Source organism: Micropterus salmoides, unplaced genomic scaffold (assembly GCF_014851395.1).
Source record: "Micropterus salmoides isolate LMB-PRFRI ecotype aquatic unplaced genomic scaffold, ASM1485139v1 Ms_hic_scaffold_2878, whole genome shotgun sequence".
Taxonomy (NCBI): domain Eukaryota; kingdom Metazoa; phylum Chordata; class Actinopteri; order Centrarchiformes; family Centrarchidae; genus Micropterus; species Micropterus salmoides.
The window spans coordinates 1-21443 of record NW_024042126.1 but is presented as its reverse complement, the minus strand read 5'-3'; the positions used below and the strand labels follow the sequence as shown (position 1 = coordinate 21443).

Sequence of the window (21443 nt, the reverse complement as noted above, 5' to 3'; positions counted from 1 at the left end):
AGGCTTAAAGAATTCCAAACTGGTTCTAGCTTCTCAAATGTGAGGATTAGATAGCCTACTTTTTTTCTGTTTAATTCCACTTTTAATTGAATATATTTAGGTCTTCAAAAACAATAAAAACAAACAAACAAAAGAGGCAATTTTAAGAAACTATTTAAGTGGAATATTTTGGGAAATATGCTCATGCCAAGCGTTAGACAAGAAAAGCAATAACGCTCCATAAATCCGTCCATTCAGAATGAAGATGGCACCTGTCTTTTCACCACCATGAGGTTGCCAGGCACCCCGCAGAGACTTGAAGAAGTTGAGACGTTTACATATTACATATAGGCAGATAACACCACGTAAATCCACAAATTGTTATTTTTCTTTTTGTACGGATTCAACAAACAAGTTATAACATGCTAATCACATTACATCATTTGTAATGTCCTGAACTAGAACAAAGGTTATTAGATGTTACATGCACTGTTATCAGTATAAGGCTCTGTTGTCATATCATATCCTGCTAGTGTTCACTGCTTATACCTGAGGTCGTGTACTACAGTTGCTTTTGAACGCTGTAGTGAAATTCAACCTTGACTGGATCAGAAACTGACACCTAAACATAACATTCAGTTGTCCCGTTATGAAGTACTTCAATTTGTTATGTAAAACCTGCATTGTCCATCAGGGATAATAGACATGTAGGTGGATAAATGGATATTGGAGAGAGGGTCCATGAATGTGATAAAGTGCTGTCTCTGTGTGTAACTGAGGAAGAATTTGAAGCCAGCACGTTGATAACTAAGGAAAATTATAAATGCATTTTGTGATCATGGCATATTTATTCATTGCCGTCACACTGCCAGTGTTTTCTGATTTCAAATGTGAAAACAGGAATAGCATAAGAAATAAAATTCAGAGTTCAGTTTGTACTTTTGTTTAAACAAGATTTGGCTCTAAACCCAATTTGTATTATCACAAAGCTACGGTCACTGATGAAAAGTTCAGGTGAGGTTATGAGGTGTTTGCAGGACAGCAGCGATTAAGTGGCTTCGGGAAACAATGTAAAAACATTTCCCTGTGCGTCACAACGCCTTTTATTTTGCCTCTTTGGCCAGCTTGCCTCCTCTCCGTGACAGGAATGCTGAAATTTAAGCCAAGCTATTTGATGTTGTTCTTGCCTGAGATGATGTCCACTGCTGCACTTTGCACCACGGGCAAATCTCATTTGGTTGATATCTTCATCCTCTTCCCACTTTTCCGTCTCTCCACCCCTTCCTCCCTTCTATCCCATCTTTCTGCTCAGTCGCCTGGAAGCCTGGGAACCAGTCAGGGAGATTTCTAAGTGGAATAGAGACATGTTCAAACATCTCACAGTCACGGGGTTAATTATTAGTGAAGAATGTGTAAGAAATGACTTTGCCAGGCTCTTATAGACCTGACTGACAGGATTATCTCTAACACTAACATTGTTACGATCAGGGGGTGAATCAAAGTATGTGATTAGTGGTTGAGTGGGTTTTTCTGTGATTAGAGAGCAGGGCAGCTGATGGCCGATATTTCATACTGATATCAAAACAAAGAAAAGTTGTGTATAATTATTCCATGCGGGGTACAATCTAATATACCTGTTATCTTAGCCAGTAACGTGTTTTTTAAACAGATTTTTTATTAATTAATGAAATAGAAAAATTCATCAGGTTATGCTGTAGATTTCAGAACGTGACAGGTGTATAAACTAGAATAGGGGAACAGTTCGTCCATCAAGTCTTCCAACCTGAACGACAACATAGGTCGTTTTAACGAACCTCCCAATACTCAGACTTATATGAGCGTATCCTAAAATAGCGCCGCTACCGGTGGCGTTTTTCCATGCCTCCCAAAACGGCAATTTCGAACTCCGTTTCCTCGACCAGTCCTACGTTTTGGAAATCACGTGACCTATATCTAAGGTGACCAGATGTCCCAAAAAATTTGTGACAGTCCTGAATTACGAGCAGTTGTCCCGACTCCTGTATGGTTTGTCCCGAAAATTACCCTTAACATGGGTTATGTACTGTTACATGTCCACATTTGTTGTGTTTTTCCTGATGACAGGTGACTTCAATGAACAAAAATAATAAATTTTAGCCTTGTATTTTGATTTTCACGTGTGTAAATGCTTGTTTGTCGTTGAACTGCATTCTTCCCTGCAGTATAACAATATATATGTAAAACTAGCCAGTAATGATTTTAGATTAGATTTGTTGTCATTTGGGATGATACATCGGCCTCATGAGTGCAGGTATCGGCTGATGCTGATTATCTCAAAAGGCCAGATATTGGCCCGATTAATCAGCTGTCCAATAAATTTGTAATTAGTCTAATTGTGATAGGGGAAAACACATTTTTTGTAATAAATTTTTTAGTATTTTGTATTTTAAAACAAAAAGGAACATTGGTCAGTAGCATATCTCCCCTCCAGTACTGTACATAGTCACACCAATACAGTATATGCCTTTAGCAAGGGAAAGAAATACAAATAAATACAAAACTAAAAATAGTAATGTCCTATAAGTGTGCAAAAAAAAGTTGTGAGAAACTAGATCACCTCATTCCTCCCATCACCACGTATTTTCCAGGAGTTCCTCATTTTTGGACTTTCCCATAACAACGTTTGTATTTTTTATTTGGATGTAAAGTTCCTGACTTACCATTGAACAAAATGACCAATTAAGGCACTGAAGTATTTTCATTTCAAATCATCATCTGGGTGAAGAAATTTAATCTATGATTGAATTTATAAAGGATCATTTGGTCTCGATTCCTATGAAAGAATGCTTTTTGACCACTGCCTGTTCATATCTATTTTCAACCATAAATGTATTTGTAAAGACTTGAGACAGCTCCTTTATCTGATTCCTTAAAGATTTTATTAAAAGAATGAGAGGTGAAGCTACTGTCTCCTACCCATCCATAAACATGTAGTACAGTGTGTACCAAGAATTAGGGAGATCAAAATTACATTTATGGTGCTGGAATCAACCATCTTGTCCCACAATATCCTTTAAAGAGAGGATGCCTTTTCTACTCCACTCATTAAAAGCAATCAGATGACCACCTATAAGAAGGTCATGGTTATAAAATATTGCAGTATCTACATGCCAATTACCGTCTATTTTAAATTCCTGGCATACAACGTACCAAACAGTAATGCTGTTGCTAATTACAGGCCCAAACTTAGCTAATTGAAAGCGAAAAAAATAATTTGCTGCAGCCTTTCTTTTCCAATTTAAGTGAATCTCCTTTTGCAGATCAGAGACTGTTATAGCCTTTGACTGAATTCTTGAAGATGTGGTTTTTAGATCTCCAAGAAAAGCTGCAGATAAGAAACAGTAGCCTGAAGTTCCACATACTTAACACAAAAGCTCATAATGGGCAGGGCAGAACAATCCATACCTGCCACATTTTCTCTGGCATGCTGTGGCTGTCTGCTGAACAGGATTTCACAGAAGGTCTGGAGGAGTGTGTTTGCATGTGCGTTTTTGGTGTGGTGTGTGTGTGTGTGTGTGTGTGTGCGTGTCTGCATGGTGTCATATATCAGTGAGTGTGGATTTGGGTGTAGCTTAGACAAAGAGGTGGCATTCAGCCATTTCCCCCATGGAGAAACCCAGCTGTTATGCACTGATGGGGGAGAGGAAAACAGATCTCTCAGACTCCTCCTGACTACATGAATGTCCAATGAACTGCCCTTGATCTTCATGTCTTCAGGCACGCACACACACACACACACACACACATACACACATGATACAGTTCTGTCTCTGATCCTTGTCTAACTCCCTCCTTTATGCATTTCCTCATTTCCCCTTTCTCGCAGTTTCTGTTCTCTCAGTGGTTTATATGTTGTCTTGTTCACTCTCAGTCTTTTCTCAGTGCTCAGGGCTGCAGAATAATTCCCTGTGTGATTTCCCACTCTTGTCTTTTGTCTTGGCTTTGGCAATCCTGCCTTTATCCACCATGACGCTCCAATTCCAGGGCAGATTGAGAGCTGTAACTAACCATCAGCATAAACTAAGCTACTCATGACCTACAGGCACTGGAATAGGAAAAAAATACTATATGTTTTAACATTTTTGGGATACCAGACCTTATTGGCGAGCATTTTATAAAATAAACAGTAATGTCTGTTAGATTGAAGAATGCATTGATTTACAATGTTGAAACTTGAAATAGTCAGTACTTCACAATGAACATTTAGTGATCTTTTTTTTTAATCAAAGTTATATTATTATAAAATAAAAATAAAATAATAAGTTTAAGACTTGCAATAAGCTATTGTAAAAACACCACCAAACTCACATTTTCCATTTCAAGTGTTTGCTTATTATTTGTATTCTGAGTTTGATTATTTGAAGACGTGATCAAAATGAAATTCTGTTGCTTAGCTGACTTCTTCGTCCTGACTGTAAAAACAAAAGCATGGTTTCATAAACCAATTTTCAAAAGTTTGCCTCAATCTGCATTCATCTACAGTATTTATTATTGCTTTTAAATAAATCAAGCATTCATTGGCAAATTCCATTAAAGCCTTATTTAAAGGTTCAGTGTGTTTTAGTGGCATCTTGTGGTGAACTTTGCAAATTGCAACCAGGGACTCCTCGGGTGGTCCCATTTCCCGAGTTGTGAAGTTGTTCTTCCGACTGCAGTGTGTGTTCATGTGCTTTTAAGTTGGAATGTGGAATCAACATGGACGCTCCTACAAAGTTGTGTTGGATTAGTATTATCAGAGCGTATAAACAACACGCAGACATCTAGTTCACTCTACATGGACAGCAAACCAACCATTATAACCATATTACAAATTACTTTTTTGCAAATTATGAATATGCTATACGTCGTTTTGCGTGAATCAAAGTTCTGTATACTTCTTTGTGTCCCATGTATGCATGTCTTTACCGCTACTTTCTGCCACGGGCTTTCTATGTGCTCTCCCCTTACCTTTTTGATGCTTTTTCCGCCATAAAATTTTGCCACTGAAATTAATTCAAGCACTGTTTTATTTGAAAGACAAACTTTTAATAGCCACGTTTCAAGCCTACATGCCTGAGTATTTAATGATAAACATTTGGGTGGAGTATCATTCACATCCTGACATCCTAAAAGTCTAGGATGAATCTCAGACAGTGAACAAATGGTCGTCCTCTGGTACACCTTTGCTCTTGCCTCTGATTATTCTGAATTCCTTCATCCTTTGACTCTGTCTACTTGAGGACATGTGTGATGTGATGATAGTGTTTTTCTTTATGCGTCAGTTAATCACAAGATCTTGTATCAGTGATCTGCTCCTAGCGTCAGCCTCCAAAAAACCAGTGAGTTTGTGTGTGTTTGCGTGTGTGTAGGAGAGCTTTCTCATCAAAGGTTGAGTCATGAGGTCACCATATTACAGCTGTTCATCTCAGGCTTGACACACAAAAAGGATCATATTGCATAACACAGACAAATCCATGTTTGTTTCTATTATGTAGCAGATGGACAACAGAACAATGTACAAAATGACAAGACAAATGATGCATTCTTCAAAAATGTGTGTTGTTTAATATTCATACATCCATTTGTATAATCAGACTGCGGTTATTGTACTTCCAAAGTGTACAACCTATGTGCATTGTGAGTTATTAAGATTGTTAGATATACAGATGGAAGTGACATCATTTTCATAAAAAAACATCCAAGCATGCTGATAATTATCTTGTAAACTTTACAGATAGAGGTGACACCTGTGGAAATGAGTGTAAATATGCAAAAGTGACACAGTATGTACAAGAATGAATGCAGCTCATGTGACACTACTTTTTGTTTATCTCCCGTGCCCTCTCAGGTGATTGAGTCTCTGGGCATCATGATCTACAAAGCTCTGGATTACGGGTTGAAGGAGAATGAGGAGAGGGAGCTCAGCCCCCCTCTGGAGCAGCTCATCGACCTCATGACCAACATGGCTGAGGCTGAGAGGGAGGCCTGTCCCGACGAAGGATATGAGGCCACAGAAGAAGAGGATGAAGCAGAGGATGACCCTGACATCTCCAGTGTTCATGGCTACGGAGATATCCTCAAGGTAGGCACAGTAGCTGAGTAAGTGGCTCTGGCTGTCTTGTCTGTTTTTGTTTGGTCATTAGTGGTTATTTATGTTTAAACTATCTAGACAGTAATTTTGACTGATTGTGAACAAATCATTGTTTGAACCCTTAAAGAAGTATCACCCGCAAAGCTCTACAGAGCATTTTAGTGTCCTGCAGCTCATTGTTATGGTTTTACAACCAGCAACTTGACTGTTTTGGGTCATTCTCACCGCTGTCATCATCCTGTTTTCCAGCAGCAGCTGGCAGCTGTTTTTAGCAACAAAGCTCTGCTAAACTCACCGTATGCTACCTGTTTACCTATCTACCTGTTAGAGTGTAGCTGGTGAACATAGTGGGGCATTTAGCAGCTAAAGTGCAAAAGAGATATTCCCCTTAGGAGTTGGTGGAAACCAAAACAAAGCTCAAAGGAGAGTGAATATTGGAATATAATTCATTGGGTTGCCAGAAACATGACTCCAAATGAAAGCTAATGTTGCTCCATGTCTGCTGTATGTGGAAATAGGTATTATATATTATTTTTACATGCCTCATGTCACATCAACTTTATAAGATCATAAAGCATGGCAAATGTGTGTTATTTTTAGCTTGTAGTTCTGCCCCCATGTGGTCAATGACAACTGATTAATGCATCTGTGAAGATTCTCAATTATCCAAGGTTGGTTAAAATCAAATGCAACTAAACCTGGTTGAAGATACTCAAAGACGTTTCGCCTCTCATCCACAAGCCTTCTTCAGTTTTGACTTACTGGCGGGAAGTGCCAGCTGTTTAACCTCTGTGGGGTCATTATCAAGATGATGGATACCGCTTGGTTACTCTGAGGAAGGCACAGACATATTAGTGGGAAAACTAAACAACCACTACACAAACACATGGCTCAAGACAGAAGGGCCAACTTTTCAGGTCAAGACTCAACAGTTAACTTACATTTGAAGGATAAAGGAAACTCCTTCAAGGACAACAACGTAAATTCTGGATAGGGAGGACAGATGGTTTGAAAGATGAGTCAAAACAGCCATCTACACCAGAGTAGAGAAACCACCTCTCAACGGGGGGAGAGGGGCTGAGACACCACTTATGCTTGACTTACAATGCTGTCCTTTCATCCCTTCCAAGGCGATTAAGCAAACGCTCACATATGGCCTCATGTGAGAATGCCATCTCCGGTCATCCAGACTTGGCCTCACATGACTCCAACAACCACAACAACTGTCGTCATTACAGACAGAAGCACTAACGAACCAAGCGGTTTCCATCACCTAGATTGTTGATTAAGTTAGAGAAAAGCAAAACATTAAGAAATGTTTTAGTCCACATTTGACAGAGGGCTACTACAACAGCTGTGAGAAGTCTGATTTCATGAATTTCAGTAATGGAAGAACTATACAATTAGTTACTGTAAGTTGAGCCCAGACACCAATTTAAATGATCTCCTTCACAAGTGAAAGTCCTGCATGCAAAAGTATTGTCAGCAATATATGCCTAAAGTTTGAAAAGTAGAATTGCAGGTTATACAGACTGTCTCCTTTCAGAGTGGTATATTATTTGTATTGTCGGATTATTATCACTGACACAATAACTTGTAAGCATTTCTATGGTGTAGCTGGTTGAGGAGGAGCTAATTTTAACTACTTTATATACTGTTGGGTAGTTATTATACATCATATATTAAGCTTGTTATCATATGTTTTAGATGTAGTAAATATAGCTGTTAAATAAATCTAATGAAGTAAAAAGTATAATATTTATATATCCAGTAGAAGTATAAAGTATCTTTTTAAATTGGAAATACAGTTCTTGACTAAACATAATCCGGATGGACTCCAGGAACAGATGATATCAGCGAGGGTAACTCTTCAGGAAAAGACATGTGTGAGAAAATGAAAATGTTAAGCATGGCTCCGAACACAGAGAATAAAACCACAGTGCAGTCTGGCTGTCGGCCTCATGCTTGCTGGGAGTCATGTCTCACTGTTGTCCAGTGGAGCCCAGAGTCACTGTGTCAGACCTCACATGGTCTCACACTGTTTACGTAATGTCCACATACCCAGTCACACACACGAACACACACACAGCAACAGTGCCCTCCAAGGAGATGTATCTGAGCAGTGTGGCAGTCTGGCTGGCCCAATGGCTAGCTAGCTGTCAGTTCCAATTGTTGTCTCAGTATTTTTCACCCTCAGACTATTCACTCTCTGTACTCCCTCAGTTTACCTTTTGTCCTACTGTACTAACCCTAGCTGACATAGAATCCACTATTAACTGTTTTTAACCACATTAATTCACTTAAAGGTGGGGTATGTGATTACAATCCAATACGTGTCTTTTTGTCAAATTTATATCTCCTCACAGTCCGCAAGCTATCCGTTCTGTGTGCGCTGAAAAAAATCTGATTTTTGTATACAGCCCTGGCTCAGTAAATGGGAAACAAACAAAGTGGCCCTCACCCCGCCACACAACAATATTTTAGCCATTCCAGCCATGATATGTATGTCAGGTAATGTTGAATTAGGCCTACTTGCCCACGGTGATGTTGTGAGAGTTGTGAGTATCGCTGTCTGGAGCTGGTGTGCTGGCTCTGGGACCATCTCATCCTCTCTGCATGTTAGCTTCTCAGCAGCAACTGTAGCGACAGTTCACGTTGGTTACATTGCTTTGCTGTTCTGTTGTTTGCTCTATATCATGGTGTTTGTCATTGAACTGGATTTCTCCAGAATTGCAGACCCTACCTTTAAAGTTATGTGTTTTTTTGTATGTGAAATCAACCACCATAATGCATTCATTTACCCTGGGTACAGCATGTTCTGTTATTCCCACACATGTGAAAGGATGTGGGCAGGAAGAAGCAGTTGTCTGGTATTTTCTGTGTTTAGTGAATTTATTTCTCTAACTGGGATGCAGTCTGGACAAATGGATGCCATGAACATGCCAAGCATTGACCCAGGGTGTCTTCTGTTCCTCTGAGCGAGACAAGGACATATTCTGTTATCACTGTCGATCTGCGTGTGAGAGAGTGTGTGTGTGTGTTTGAGCAGCAGCATGGCCGACCTCAGGCATAGTTGTCTTGTGAATTGTTTTCATCAGTCACTGTTGACATTTCTAAACAACAGTTTAGTTTTGTCTGCAAATGTTTTTTGGGGTATTTTGTTTTTTGGAGTGCTTTACATAACTCCCTTTTGTTGAGTATGTGATAGTAATATCAGAATAACATAGATATTGGTAGCCATTGTTGCTTCTAGCATTGCACAGAACTTTGTATTGAATTTTGTAATAGATTCCTGTGGTGCATACTGAAAATCTCTTCTTTGTCTCCCTTGTAGCTTTGCACAGCTCATCTACCCAGTCTATCAGACGCACCCAATCACTACCAGGCAGTGTGTCGTGCTCTGTACACAGAAACCAGGGAGCTGCGCACTTTTCTGGAGAAGATCAAGAGTGCCAAGGAGGTGGGTTCTTATTATCATCATCATGGCTGAGAGCTCATTAATTGCCGTATAAACCATCCAACCAAGCCTGTGTTTCAGTTGCACATTAAACAGCAGATTCTTATTTATGGTTAATGCATAAACTCTCGCTTTATAATACTAGTCTTATTTAAAAACACTGCCTGTACTTCACTCTAATAAAAGGTTACGGGAGGACCACTGACTTTTACGTGAAAGACATAGTGAGGCTTCACTTTAGAAGATTCAGCAGGGTGACCTTACATATCCTGCACACTAATCAACACGACTGTCACTCTCTGTGGGTGTACCACTGATAGTGCTGGCAGGGGCCACATTAGTATTGTGGAACTGCTGGGGCCTGTGGTGATTGTCATTCATATGAAAAGACATATATCGGTCTGCATATGAATGGTTTTGACACACTCCAAACCCATTTTGAATCAAAATGCATGATGATTATATTCTTGGTTCTTCTCTCTGCTTTTATGTATAAAGGGTTCAAATGAGGAAACCAGCAGAGCATAACAGTCATATCTGAGTGAGCCATCTTGCCCGTTTCAGTATTAAGCCAGATTTCTGAGAGGAAGGGTTTAATTGTAGCATGTAATAGGTATGGACATAGCAGAGAATAATAATTAATATATTTCATTTGTAATGCACATATATAGACACACATAGACATGAGGGCAGTGTACGAACTGCCGTGTTTCCTGTGTGACAGAGCAGTGGCACTCACTGATTCAGAAAGGCATCTGTGGATAAAGAAACGAATGGACACATCAGTGCACAGCCTATATTCCTCAAGCTATGACATAACAACCAATAAATCTGTCTCAAAGCTTTCACTAATGCTGTTCTCTGTAAGAATAAGTGAACAAAACCTGACATTTTTTACACAGTGCGCACCAAATAGAAACTCCATTTTATGCCAGAAATCAGGTTTATGCATAAAACATCACACAAAGAAAAAGACAAAACAATATCTAGTTGACAAACATCCCTCAAAAGCATGTTAAAGATTTTAATCACTCATAATAGACAATTTAACATCCATTAAATTAAACCCTGGTTCCCTAAAACCTTTCATTTTAATACATCATATTACCCTTGATTTGCAACATTAGGGGACTGGACACTTGAATAAATCAAGTCTGGGGCATCAGGGAATTTAAGTTTTCACTGTGGTCTGCTCTTTCACAATCACATTCAGGTGTTTAACCCCTTAAAGGTACCATACATGGTAATTGCACCTTGATATTACTGTCATATGAAAGTTTAGGATGTTTTAAGGCACAAAATTAAGATATTCTGTTGAATGAACTTAAAGCAAACTCTTTAGTCCTAAACTTGCCAGCACCTGCACCACCATTAACAAATGTGTGCAAATAGAACAAAAGTGAGAGTGAAGGCGGCATGTTTTTTTGTTTCTATTGATATTATGATTTGTATCCATCCATCCAACCAATTGGTGGTACACATCAGAGTTTCCATCAAGATATTAGGGTATAAATTGGGGTACATGATTAAACAAGTTATAGCAATTTAACACTGCATATTAGTTCAAGTGAAACATAAGATTCAGTCCTCCTCACCCCATTGGAGTTAAATGTAATATTTAGACAAAATATGTGTACATTTTTGCAGTTTTTTTGGCATGAAAGTGGTTAAACTTGACAACAATGAGTATAAGGACAATATAATGGCTATCAGCAACTTGGCGTACTAAGCCTAGTGTACCTCACTAGTGTTGTAATGTCCAAACAGTCCGATGCAGCCGTGCAGTATGTGGATGACAAGCTGTGCTCTCACACTTTGCTGGCTGACAGGTTGAAGAGGGCCACTGTGAAGAGGGAGTGACATGTTTGTTGTGCATGTCCGACATGGATAACAATATCTGGAGACATGCTGACTCTCAGTCTGCCAAAAGCACTGAGCTCAGGTTCTCACCGCTAATATTGAGACAGTCATGATTCAAATAATCATGCATGAGGCTCCTGCTGCAATGGTAGTAGTTGGGTCTGTGATAATTATATTTTTCAAACTTGTCCACATACCGTAAAGGATTAATGCTCCTTCAGTGTATTACTGGTATGCTGTCTGTTATGGGTCATGTGTCCATATTCAAGGAGGGGCTGGAATGTGATTTCCAATTATTTCCCTCAGTGATCTGCAATTAGCTGGTTTGCACAGTTAGAATGCGTCATAATCACTATCTTTCTACTTAATGAAAAGGCTTGAAATGTTCATAGTATTATTATTTAAATCACAATTTTTTTCATGTTACCCAAGTTCATATTAAGGCTGATAGTTCATCTAAACGCAAAGCCATGTCTTGTTGCTATACAACATGAAAAATGAATTGTCATTCATTAAGATCAAGTGCAGGAGTCATTTTGTGCTTTGTCTCCTCAGGAGCATTTTGGAGCTCAGCTGTGGGTTGAAACATTTCCTGTGGTGTGTGTGTGTGTGTGTGTGTGTGTGTGTGTGCGTGCGCCACCTCAGGGTTCCTTCCTGCTACGCACTATTGCTGCTGCCCTTTCAGTGTGCGTAATGCATCTGAATGAATAGAGGGGATTTGGTTGGTTACATAACTCTCTGTTAGGAGAGAGAGGACTTATTGCAGGGTGGAGAAAGTTGAGAAAGAAGCCTAAAAAACAGGATATTTTTAAGCCAAGAAACTCAAGTAGTAATGTTTTTATCATCATTTAGTATTTTATATAACACTTAGGTACACATTTCTTGCACATTATTATAAATAATAATTGTAAAAAATAATGCAAAAAAATGTAAACTTGTTAATTATCTATGACTTCAGCTACAGAAATGGAATTGTTAGGACACTCATGAAGCAAACACTGTGCAATGATTATTATTTGACCCTACTTCTATCCTATCTATTTATTCTTATTCCCCTTTCTAGCCACGGTCTGTCTGTCTATCCAAAAACTACTGGATGGATTGCTATGTCATTTTTTACAGGCATTCATGACTTTTTATCTAGCACCATCATCAGCATGTTGTCTTATCTGCCTGTTCTCCCTCTGTGTTGTTGTGAAGTTTCAGAGCGACAGAGACAAACTCATTCTCATGCCTGCCTGCATGTGCACGGTGCGAGAGGAGATTACTCTGAGCAGGGAGACAAATAAAATAAATATAATAGACTTTTGTATATTTCTCTTTTTTCCCTGAAAGGTATACTATATATAATTCACTATATTTGTCTCTGGTCATTTTTCAGAAGTCGCTGAGAAACTGAAAAAGGTAGGCAGTGGACTACACCACTGTGAGGCACATGGGGGGGAGGACATATTCTTTGAAAACGTAAAAAAACGCATTGGACTCGTGGTAGAGAATGAGAGCTGTTAACTATTTGTGTACCAAATACATTGACTTGACGCTGATGCACAACAGTGTTTGATTTTAATTTTTGGATCATAATTATTGCTAGGGAGAATTCAGTAGTTGCTGAAAATTCTACACCCTTGTCTAAATTTGTGTGAAACAAACGTACCTGTCGTACATGTCCATGTAAACTATTACCCCATTATTTGGTTTTGGTTCTTTATTAAATGTGTAGATACAATAAACACAAGGCGGAAATGATAAAATGTAGGTCAACAATAAGCCTTTTGCCTCCAGATACAAAAAGCAAATAGTCATCATCAGCACATGGGAGACTAATGAGCAGTATGTATGTGTGTGTATGAGCAGATGTGTGGTTGTGTAACTGTTATGTGATTTCTCCGTCTGTTAATGTATGTATGAGTCTGTGTCTGTGTTTATCTGAGTTGTGTATCCGTATGAGTGTGTGTCCATATACATTATGTGTGTGTGTGTGATATACCCAGGAGTAAGACCCCACTTGCCGGTCTTATGGCAGAGCTGTGCCGACCCACAGGGCATCTATCTTTGTCTGTCCACCACTACCAGCCATGGCTGCCAAATAGTTGCTTTGTCTCTCCCCAAAGACACCTGCTGCTGCTGGAGTTTCAGAGAAAAACAGCTGAATTAGTGGTGATTCACAGAAACAAGCCTGGCTCCTATTTGCTCAGGGATAAGTACTTCTTGTCAGCTCTTGAGAGCTGAAAATGAATAACAAGGAGAGCAGAATTCCAGAGAAGAAAAAAAAAGGTTGTAGATGCAGTTGGTAATTGCCCTAATTACTCATGTGGACTTGCATCAGTGTTGGTTTTGTCCACACGAGGGTTGCCGTGCATGTTTCAATTAAAATGCTGTCCCCATCAAGTGCAGAGAGCACTGCTTAATCAAACCTTTTGAAATGGAAATATGTGGCTTTGATGCAATTTCATGACAGGCCACTCATACCAATGAGACAATGGTGTTTAAAAGCAAGTCTTTAAGCACTTCAGCACTACCTTGTGATACCGATGTATAAACTGTAGCATGCAGAGTTATTATGCAGCAAAATGCATTATGTTGTGAGTGATGTTATGTAACTGCTACATTGAGCCTAACAGTTCTGTTCCCTGGCAGCATGTTGGTGAATTGAGATTTCCCCGTTGGGCTAAGGTCTTAACTCTGCAGTCAGCTGGGCAGACTCCCGTGATTGTCTTATCAAACTCTCCTCTGCTGTGACGTGACAAAAACAACCTTGCCACAAAAATGAACCAGGGAGAACATTCTGTCTGCCAACTCCTTTCTGTTACATTTTGTTTACTTCTCCCAGCTGTTGCTTTCAAAGCACCTGCAGAGGAATGCTGGTTCTCCCCTTGTTTCCCACAGATAGGCTGTCAGTCAGGCTGCCTGTGTTTTACAACACTAATGGCCTCACGTTGTCCAGTTTCACGCAAGTGTCAGGATGGAGGAGCTGGACTTACTGTTGACTGCCTGATCACAAGGGACTGTCAGTTTCACATCTGGTGGAATTTGTGATTTTATTATATTTAAGATTGCCAGTACAATTTTTCAAGAACATGCTAGCAACTCTGTGAGGCTGTAGTGCTTACTGTAAAAACAAAAGTAAATTTAAAAACAATGTTTTGTTTGCAAATGTGTAATGGGTAATGTTTACAGTGTTCACTGTCTTAGCTTAGCGTATTAACATGGTATTATTTGCTGATAGGCAATATAATGTGCCTAAATGAGCAGACATTTTAACATGACATGGTAGGAAAAGTAGAAAACAGAATCTACGGCCATGCTACTAGGTCTGTGAGGCTAATGCTCATTTTAAATAAAAACAAACTAAATGATCGATAATACCCGACCCTGTACACAGGATAAGCGGTTGACGATGGATGGATGGATGGATTATCGATAAGATTGATATTTAGCAGTATAAAAATGCTAGTGGTTGATAAGGTAGTGGTTGTGAAGCTAACATGCTCACAATGATGATGCTTACATGCTAGTGTTTAGCAGGTAACGTTTACGATCGTCACTTTCTTTACTTTTTGTAAAAATGTTAACATTTGCTGACATGGGAATCTAGCCTTAGGCACAAACTATAGTCACATACAAACTTAAATTTGACCTGATTTAGGTGCTTGGGTGAAATGTCAAGGGACCATTGAAGTTAATGCAATTCATCATGTGAGGAAAATGAATGCACGTCAGCAAATGCCTATGTCAATCAAAGTTATCATTATAAGCTTTAATTTGATAAACTATGAACAGTTATTTTAGGTGGCACCAAGATACAGTGTTTATGTAATATTGGTGACAGGTGGTGCATCACATGTTAAAAGCTCCTGTTAGCTGTCCGTAAATTGAAACTCAATGGTACCTGAGTGTCTACATATTGAAAAAATAAAACATGTTTTTCCTACCACAAAGGTAACTAAACTGGAGAAACAACTATGACTTTGTTGGTTCACATGTAAGCCTATTGGCTCTTCATCTTTCCCTTTTTTAGCTTTACCTCTTTTTTTAACATGTTGTGTCTGAAATTGTCTTTATGATTTTTTATTTTATATTCAAACAATGTCTCTCTCTCTTTTCACTAGAACCTCCGTAAAATGGAGCATGAGTCATCAGTGGAGCCTGGCCACGACCTGAATGACCTACAGAATGCTGACTGGGTAGGCATTTAGACTCTTGACCTATGACCTCCAACAACTGATCATTTCTTCTGATGAACGTCTAACTCACCAAAAAGCACAGGGGGTTTCTTATCAAAGATTTTCCACAATTGCATGTTCACATAAAGAAATCTTTATGACTGCATGTTACACTCTAAATAGGCAGTGATTAAAGAGCTTCTCAGGAACCATGTTGAGATGGATAGAACCACTGCCCTTGATGAACCCTCCTTATTTTGTGTGCACAGAGAGGTCAGAGCATAGAGGATTGTTATTTTCATATTCAAAGGGTCATATTATTTTCTACTTCCCCTTTCTCATGTTGCCCTTTGCGTCCTCCCATCAGGCTCGATTCTGGGTTCAGGTGATGAGGGACCTGCGTGATGGAGTCAAGCTGAAGAAGGTGCAGGAGCGGCAGTACAACCCTCTGCCCATCGAGTACCAGCTCACTCCCTATGAGATGCTCATGGACGACATCAGGTCCAAACGATACAAACTGCGCAAAGTCATGGTCAGTGTCCAATTTGGACCACATGTAGCCCCATGTGTGCCACCGGCTTGCTGTACTTCTGCTATACAATTGTTCCAATCCCATGGGAAATTGCTTGGAAAAGCTTGCAACACTGTTGTGTAATAAGTCTATGCTGGGACGTTGCTCTTTTGGATACCAGTGTAGTGCTTGATTTGACTGTGGTCGGAGGTTTTACAGACTAAACTGTTAATCTATTAAAAGTAAAAATTTTGATGAATAATGGAAATAATCATTGGTTGCAGCATTGCTAACGGTCCTGGATTTGGATGTCCTGCAATAAGCATTTTTACATGTTATTAAACTTCATGATCTTTTCTATAAACTTCTGAAACAAGCAGGATTTGTGAGCTAGATTTACACAGTGATTTCAAGATAGTTAAGGAATCAAGCCATTTCTGTCTTCATGTCAGTGTTTACTTTTTTGCTCTGTTTTTATCTGTTCTGTTGTTTCAGGTAAATGGAGACGTCCCGCCCAAGTTAAAGAAGAGCGCTCATGAAGTCATCCTGGAGTTCATCAGATCGAGACCACCTCTCAACCCCGTAAGTTCAACTTAACAACCCATCCTTGTGCAGCCTATGAAAACTTGTGTTAATTAGAAAAGACCAGTGGACTGTCTTCAAATGAAGAAAGATTTTTACCTTTCATCTCCCCGTCGTGTGGATCCTGACCCTGAAGTTGGGAAGAAGCTGATTTGATGTACCTAACACCAGAGACATCATGATTATTAATTGATAAAAATAGATGTCACCATACTTGAAGATGTATGGTGCAAAAGCAAACTGTTTTAGAGCTTCTCTGCACTGTGAATTCAGGGAAATGCTGCATTCATCAGTTCTGTACTGATATAAATCATACTGCAATACTCGCAAGCGCTGTTTCAGCAGGATGCTGAACTCTACATAACAGCCAGTCACGGGAGATATGAGATATAAACAGGCTGCCAGCTATAACCCTGTTTGTTTCAGGCAGTTGTTGTACTTCACTATACTTACACTCTGTCATTGCGCTAGGTGTCAGCTCGTAAGCTGAAGCCACAGACTCAGCCTCCTCCAACACTGCATGAGCGGATCCTGGAGGAAATCAAAGCAGAGAGGAAACTTCGACCTGTGTCACCTGGTGAGGTCCGCAGGGGAAGGCTGGGTAAGGAAACTCATCGCTTCTTTGTACCTGCTGCATTTATTTTTATACCTTTGTTGCGCACACACACAGTGTGCACACTCTCATGCACATGAAAACATACTTCAGTCTGAAATGTGTTTTTTAAGGTGAAGTATGGAGCTGATGCTTGCAACTTCAGGACATCATGTGCTAATCAAACAAATTCAAATGAGAGATGTGTAGTAACTTTATTATTTTGACCTATGTTTTACTTCCTTTTACAATTTACAACACTATTATTTGTGCCTCTGCTCTTTGCTGTTGTAGCTAATGCTGCCTAACCTTTCATGTTTGTGTTGCAACTAATTCCTATTATTGTTTTGTTGACTACATTGCAATATAGTGGAAGTTGTTCATGAATAATGATGCTAAGTGTCTGCAATTGCATTAACACAACAATGCTAAAACCACTACTGTTTCTGAATGTCAGTAATCTCTTACCATTGGCTATGGCTTATTTGAAATCCTATTATCTCCCATCATGAAAAAGGTTATACTTCAGTGATCTAAAACTAGACAATAAGCATGCTATACCCCTGCCTTTCTTGCCAAATACAAGCAGATTACATCCGTTAATGTATTATACTCTCTATAAGTCCTGCTTTAGCTTACCTCCTAATCACAAGCAATAACCATCCGATGCCATGACTGTTTCTCGTTGCAGTAATTCGGCCACTTAGCATGTCTTTCAGTTTTGATGCGTCAGGTAAAGTCTACTTCCCTGCTTACCTGGCTTTTTATCTCTTTCTGTTTCCCACCTTGTTGTGGCTGCTCATCTGCTCTATCAGATCACACTGCACACACATCAGACTTTTTGTATCAGCCCACTGCACACACATTTCATGTCATGCTTCAGTGGTTGGTGATGGTTGGCTGTGGTCTGTGGAGGTGAAACATGGTGATGTGGGACACTGGTCAGTAGGAGGACACTGTTGAGAGCAAACAGATGAGTGACGCATTGACCGGCAGTACAAACACAGTTCTATAGTCAGGGCACAGCAACCACCGAGGACACTGAGGTAATGTCCTTTGAGTTTTTATTAAGGAATTTGGGGTATTAGCAAATTAAACATAACATTCGTTTGCAGCTTAATATATATTTCAATTTGACTACTTTTAGCATTTAGTTCATCTTGGAAAAATGTAAATATAATTTAATTGAACAATAACAAATAAAAATAGTTTTGAAAACTGCATGAAAGACTGCAGAGTAGCTTAGCTAATTACCACACATATGTGTTTTGGATGATGATCTTTATCATATTTATCATCTCAGTAAGTACAACAATAGGCTGGCTGCACACCAACATTTGATTGAGAGTTTGCGAAAACTACTACAAAGAAGTCGAGATAAATTGCTGAAAGTGAGGATAAATGAACTTAGGAACAACCGAATGAAGGGACTTGGACTCAGTATTTCTAAAACCCTGCAACCATAGAAATTAATCAATTACTCTTTGTTGAAAGTTACATCCCTTCACAAACTGGCTGTAGTTCTATTGTTTGCGTGACATTATCCATTGTTTTAAAATGTAAATGCCAAATGTAATGCTATAAAACAGTACCCAATCTCATGACAGTATGAGATGCAATTAAAAACCACAGAATTTTATTTATGCAGGATTCAGGTCACATTTACTTACATGTCATATTTTTCCTCCCTTTTGAATCTTCTTGCCTGGGAAAAATAAAGAAGAAAATGGTTGTTATGATGATGACTGATGATGAGTAACATGGCATGTACACAACTCGCAGCCTGTGGTTTTTGACACGAGGGAATCCTAACTTCCCATTAGCATCTGGCTGTCCTAAAGAGAAAGATTAAACCTAGCTCTGGCTGATTGGAACAGATCAGATCGCCTAACAGCGGATTGGGATATTTTAAGGGCTTTACTGTTCTTGGTGCCCTCTATGATGATACTGAATTAATGACCAGTGACGGTTTAAATGATGTAACATTATCCTGCTGAGTTTTATTTATTCTATGTCATTGTTTGTTCTTTTATTTTTGTTTAATACTTATGAGTAGAGCCAATGTGAAATTCTGAAGAGTGAGTTGTGAAATGACATTATTGTGGCACTTCAAATCCTGGTCAGAACAGTACAGCTCATACAGTCTGTTTTACCTACAGCTCCTGTCAAATAAAAGCCCAGGATTATCTCACTCCTGAAAAATGTCCCTGGTTGTTGCTGCTGAGCCCCCAGGTCACGCCAAGTGTCACCTTTGCTAAGTAAATCATCTGTCAAATATACTGCTGTTATGTGAATCTTAAGTAGAAGTGTGTGCAGCCACCCATCTAATCAAGGAATGAGAAGGAGCAGCCAAAAGAGTTACCACCACCTCTGTGTCTTCAAAAATCAACTCCATACACAAGAGTCTTTCATGTGCCACGATGACTTTGCAGAATTTAATCAGGGAACAGATGGATCAGTGTGCAGCCTCATGCTCCAGCACTGGACAGGATATACGTTCTCCCAGTAGTGGTATGTGTTTAGCATTAAATGCATATGACCAGCTTTATGCTATATACAGTTTTGATTGAGGTGATAAGATAATACTGCTGAGGCAGGCAAATCAGAATAATGCTGCGCTCCACTTTCCCTCTCTTGAAACCAGTGTCTCTCATCACACAACAAGCTTTATCACCTCACGCTTACTCATTCATGCTGTCCGATAATCTGTGTGCGTCTTCGAACTCCCTCTATAATGGATCATTCCCACGCGAGTGAGCAGTTTGATTCCTCCTTTGGTCCATATTTCACGGGGAGATGGTACAGACCCGCTGACACTTGCATGAACATGATTAAGGTTTAAATCAGGAACAAGAAGATACTGTTTTAGGGATAAATCCATTTCACAAGATATATCATGCACTTCTGAGTCCATTTAGTTGTGTCGTGGTGTTTTTCCCCATAACTGGCAACATGGAGATGGTGTGTCCTACTGACATGTTTATAATGTATAAACAATTTATGGAATAGCTTGAAATTTTGGAAAAATACACTTGCCAAGAGTTAGATGGGAAAATCGACTCCACTCTCATGCCTTTGAAGGAAATATGAAGATAAAACCAGAAGAATCAGAATCAGAATCAGAATTCGGTTTATTGCCAGGTACATTTTTTCACACGCACAAAAACACACACATGATTAGACTATCAGTTGACTATAGGCAGGACTCAACGATTCTGATTCGTAAATCCTAAATCGGGGAGAGCCCTAAAATTCTTACAACACTTTACTCCCCGTAAAACCACATTTCTTTTTCTGTACAGATTAAACTATCAAGATACAATAAGTTAATTAGGGAGCTTTAGATGTGCTGTTAAGAAGATTTTTTTTGATGTTGGACATCTAATTTTCAGCAAGAATAGTTTCCCCCCAAAAGTTTACTTCTTTTAAAACAAAAACATTTTCAGCTCAAACATGAATGCATAATATTTGAGTTTTGATGTCTTTCCAGAAGCAACGGGCAAGGATTTGTTTGCCAATCCAAAATTTTGGCATTCAGCAGTCCTTCAGGAAAACCCCAAAATTGGCAGACGAATTTAACCATCAACACCAAACGATATGCAGCAATAAGACATGTAGAATTTTAACACAGCTGTGTGACTGTATACATAATACATACCCCACAGCTATAGGATCACACTGTATAGCTATTTATAGGCTCATATAACCACCTTTGACTGAAAGCAACACCTTGGCCTCAGTTAAAAAGCATGAACAAACCAAGTCGAGGTAGGGGGGGTCCACCAAAGAAGTGAAAATTAGCCACATGAAACCACCAGAAATGCAATGTCTGCATTCATCATGATATATTTTTGGGATCTAACAGCACAGACATACCAAACGGTGGAATATTCATATAGCTATCATAATGAAGAAGTGTCCCCTTTTAGGTTTTGGCAAAACTCGCAGTATGCCACAGGATTTGTCCGTTCTGGATTAGGTAAAGTATGAGCACTGCTGTGGTTTGGAAGGCCTCCCTTAACCTAATGCCCTTGTCTGTCTACCTCCTGGCTGTAAGTAATATCTCCTCTATTTAAATATTGAATACTGAAGCGTAGTCAAGACACAAGTACAGTGTACAATTATGGCTAGTTTGTTTGTGTAGTAAAGTCTAAAATATGGTGATGTAGTCTCTAGGAATCTTAGATTGT

The 21443-nt window shown here is 39.2% G+C and overlaps 1 protein-coding gene across 1 annotated transcript; it reads left to right on the top strand.

The window, feature by feature from the left end:
- The first annotated feature begins 5849 nt into the window (after positions 1-5849).
- LOC119882069 (protein spire homolog 1-like) lies at positions 5850-19971 on the top strand. Its single transcript, XM_038692084.1, has 8 exons — positions 5850-6079; positions 9423-9548; positions 15515-15589; positions 15752-15841; positions 15936-16100; positions 16575-16661; positions 17133-17262; positions 17945-19971. The coding sequence occupies exons 1-8, from the start codon at positions 5867-5869 to the stop codon at positions 18214-18216; spliced, it is 1158 nt and encodes a 385-aa protein (XP_038548012.1). The 5' UTR covers positions 5850-5866; the 3' UTR covers positions 18217-19971.
- Positions 19972-21443: the final 1472 nt, after the last annotated feature.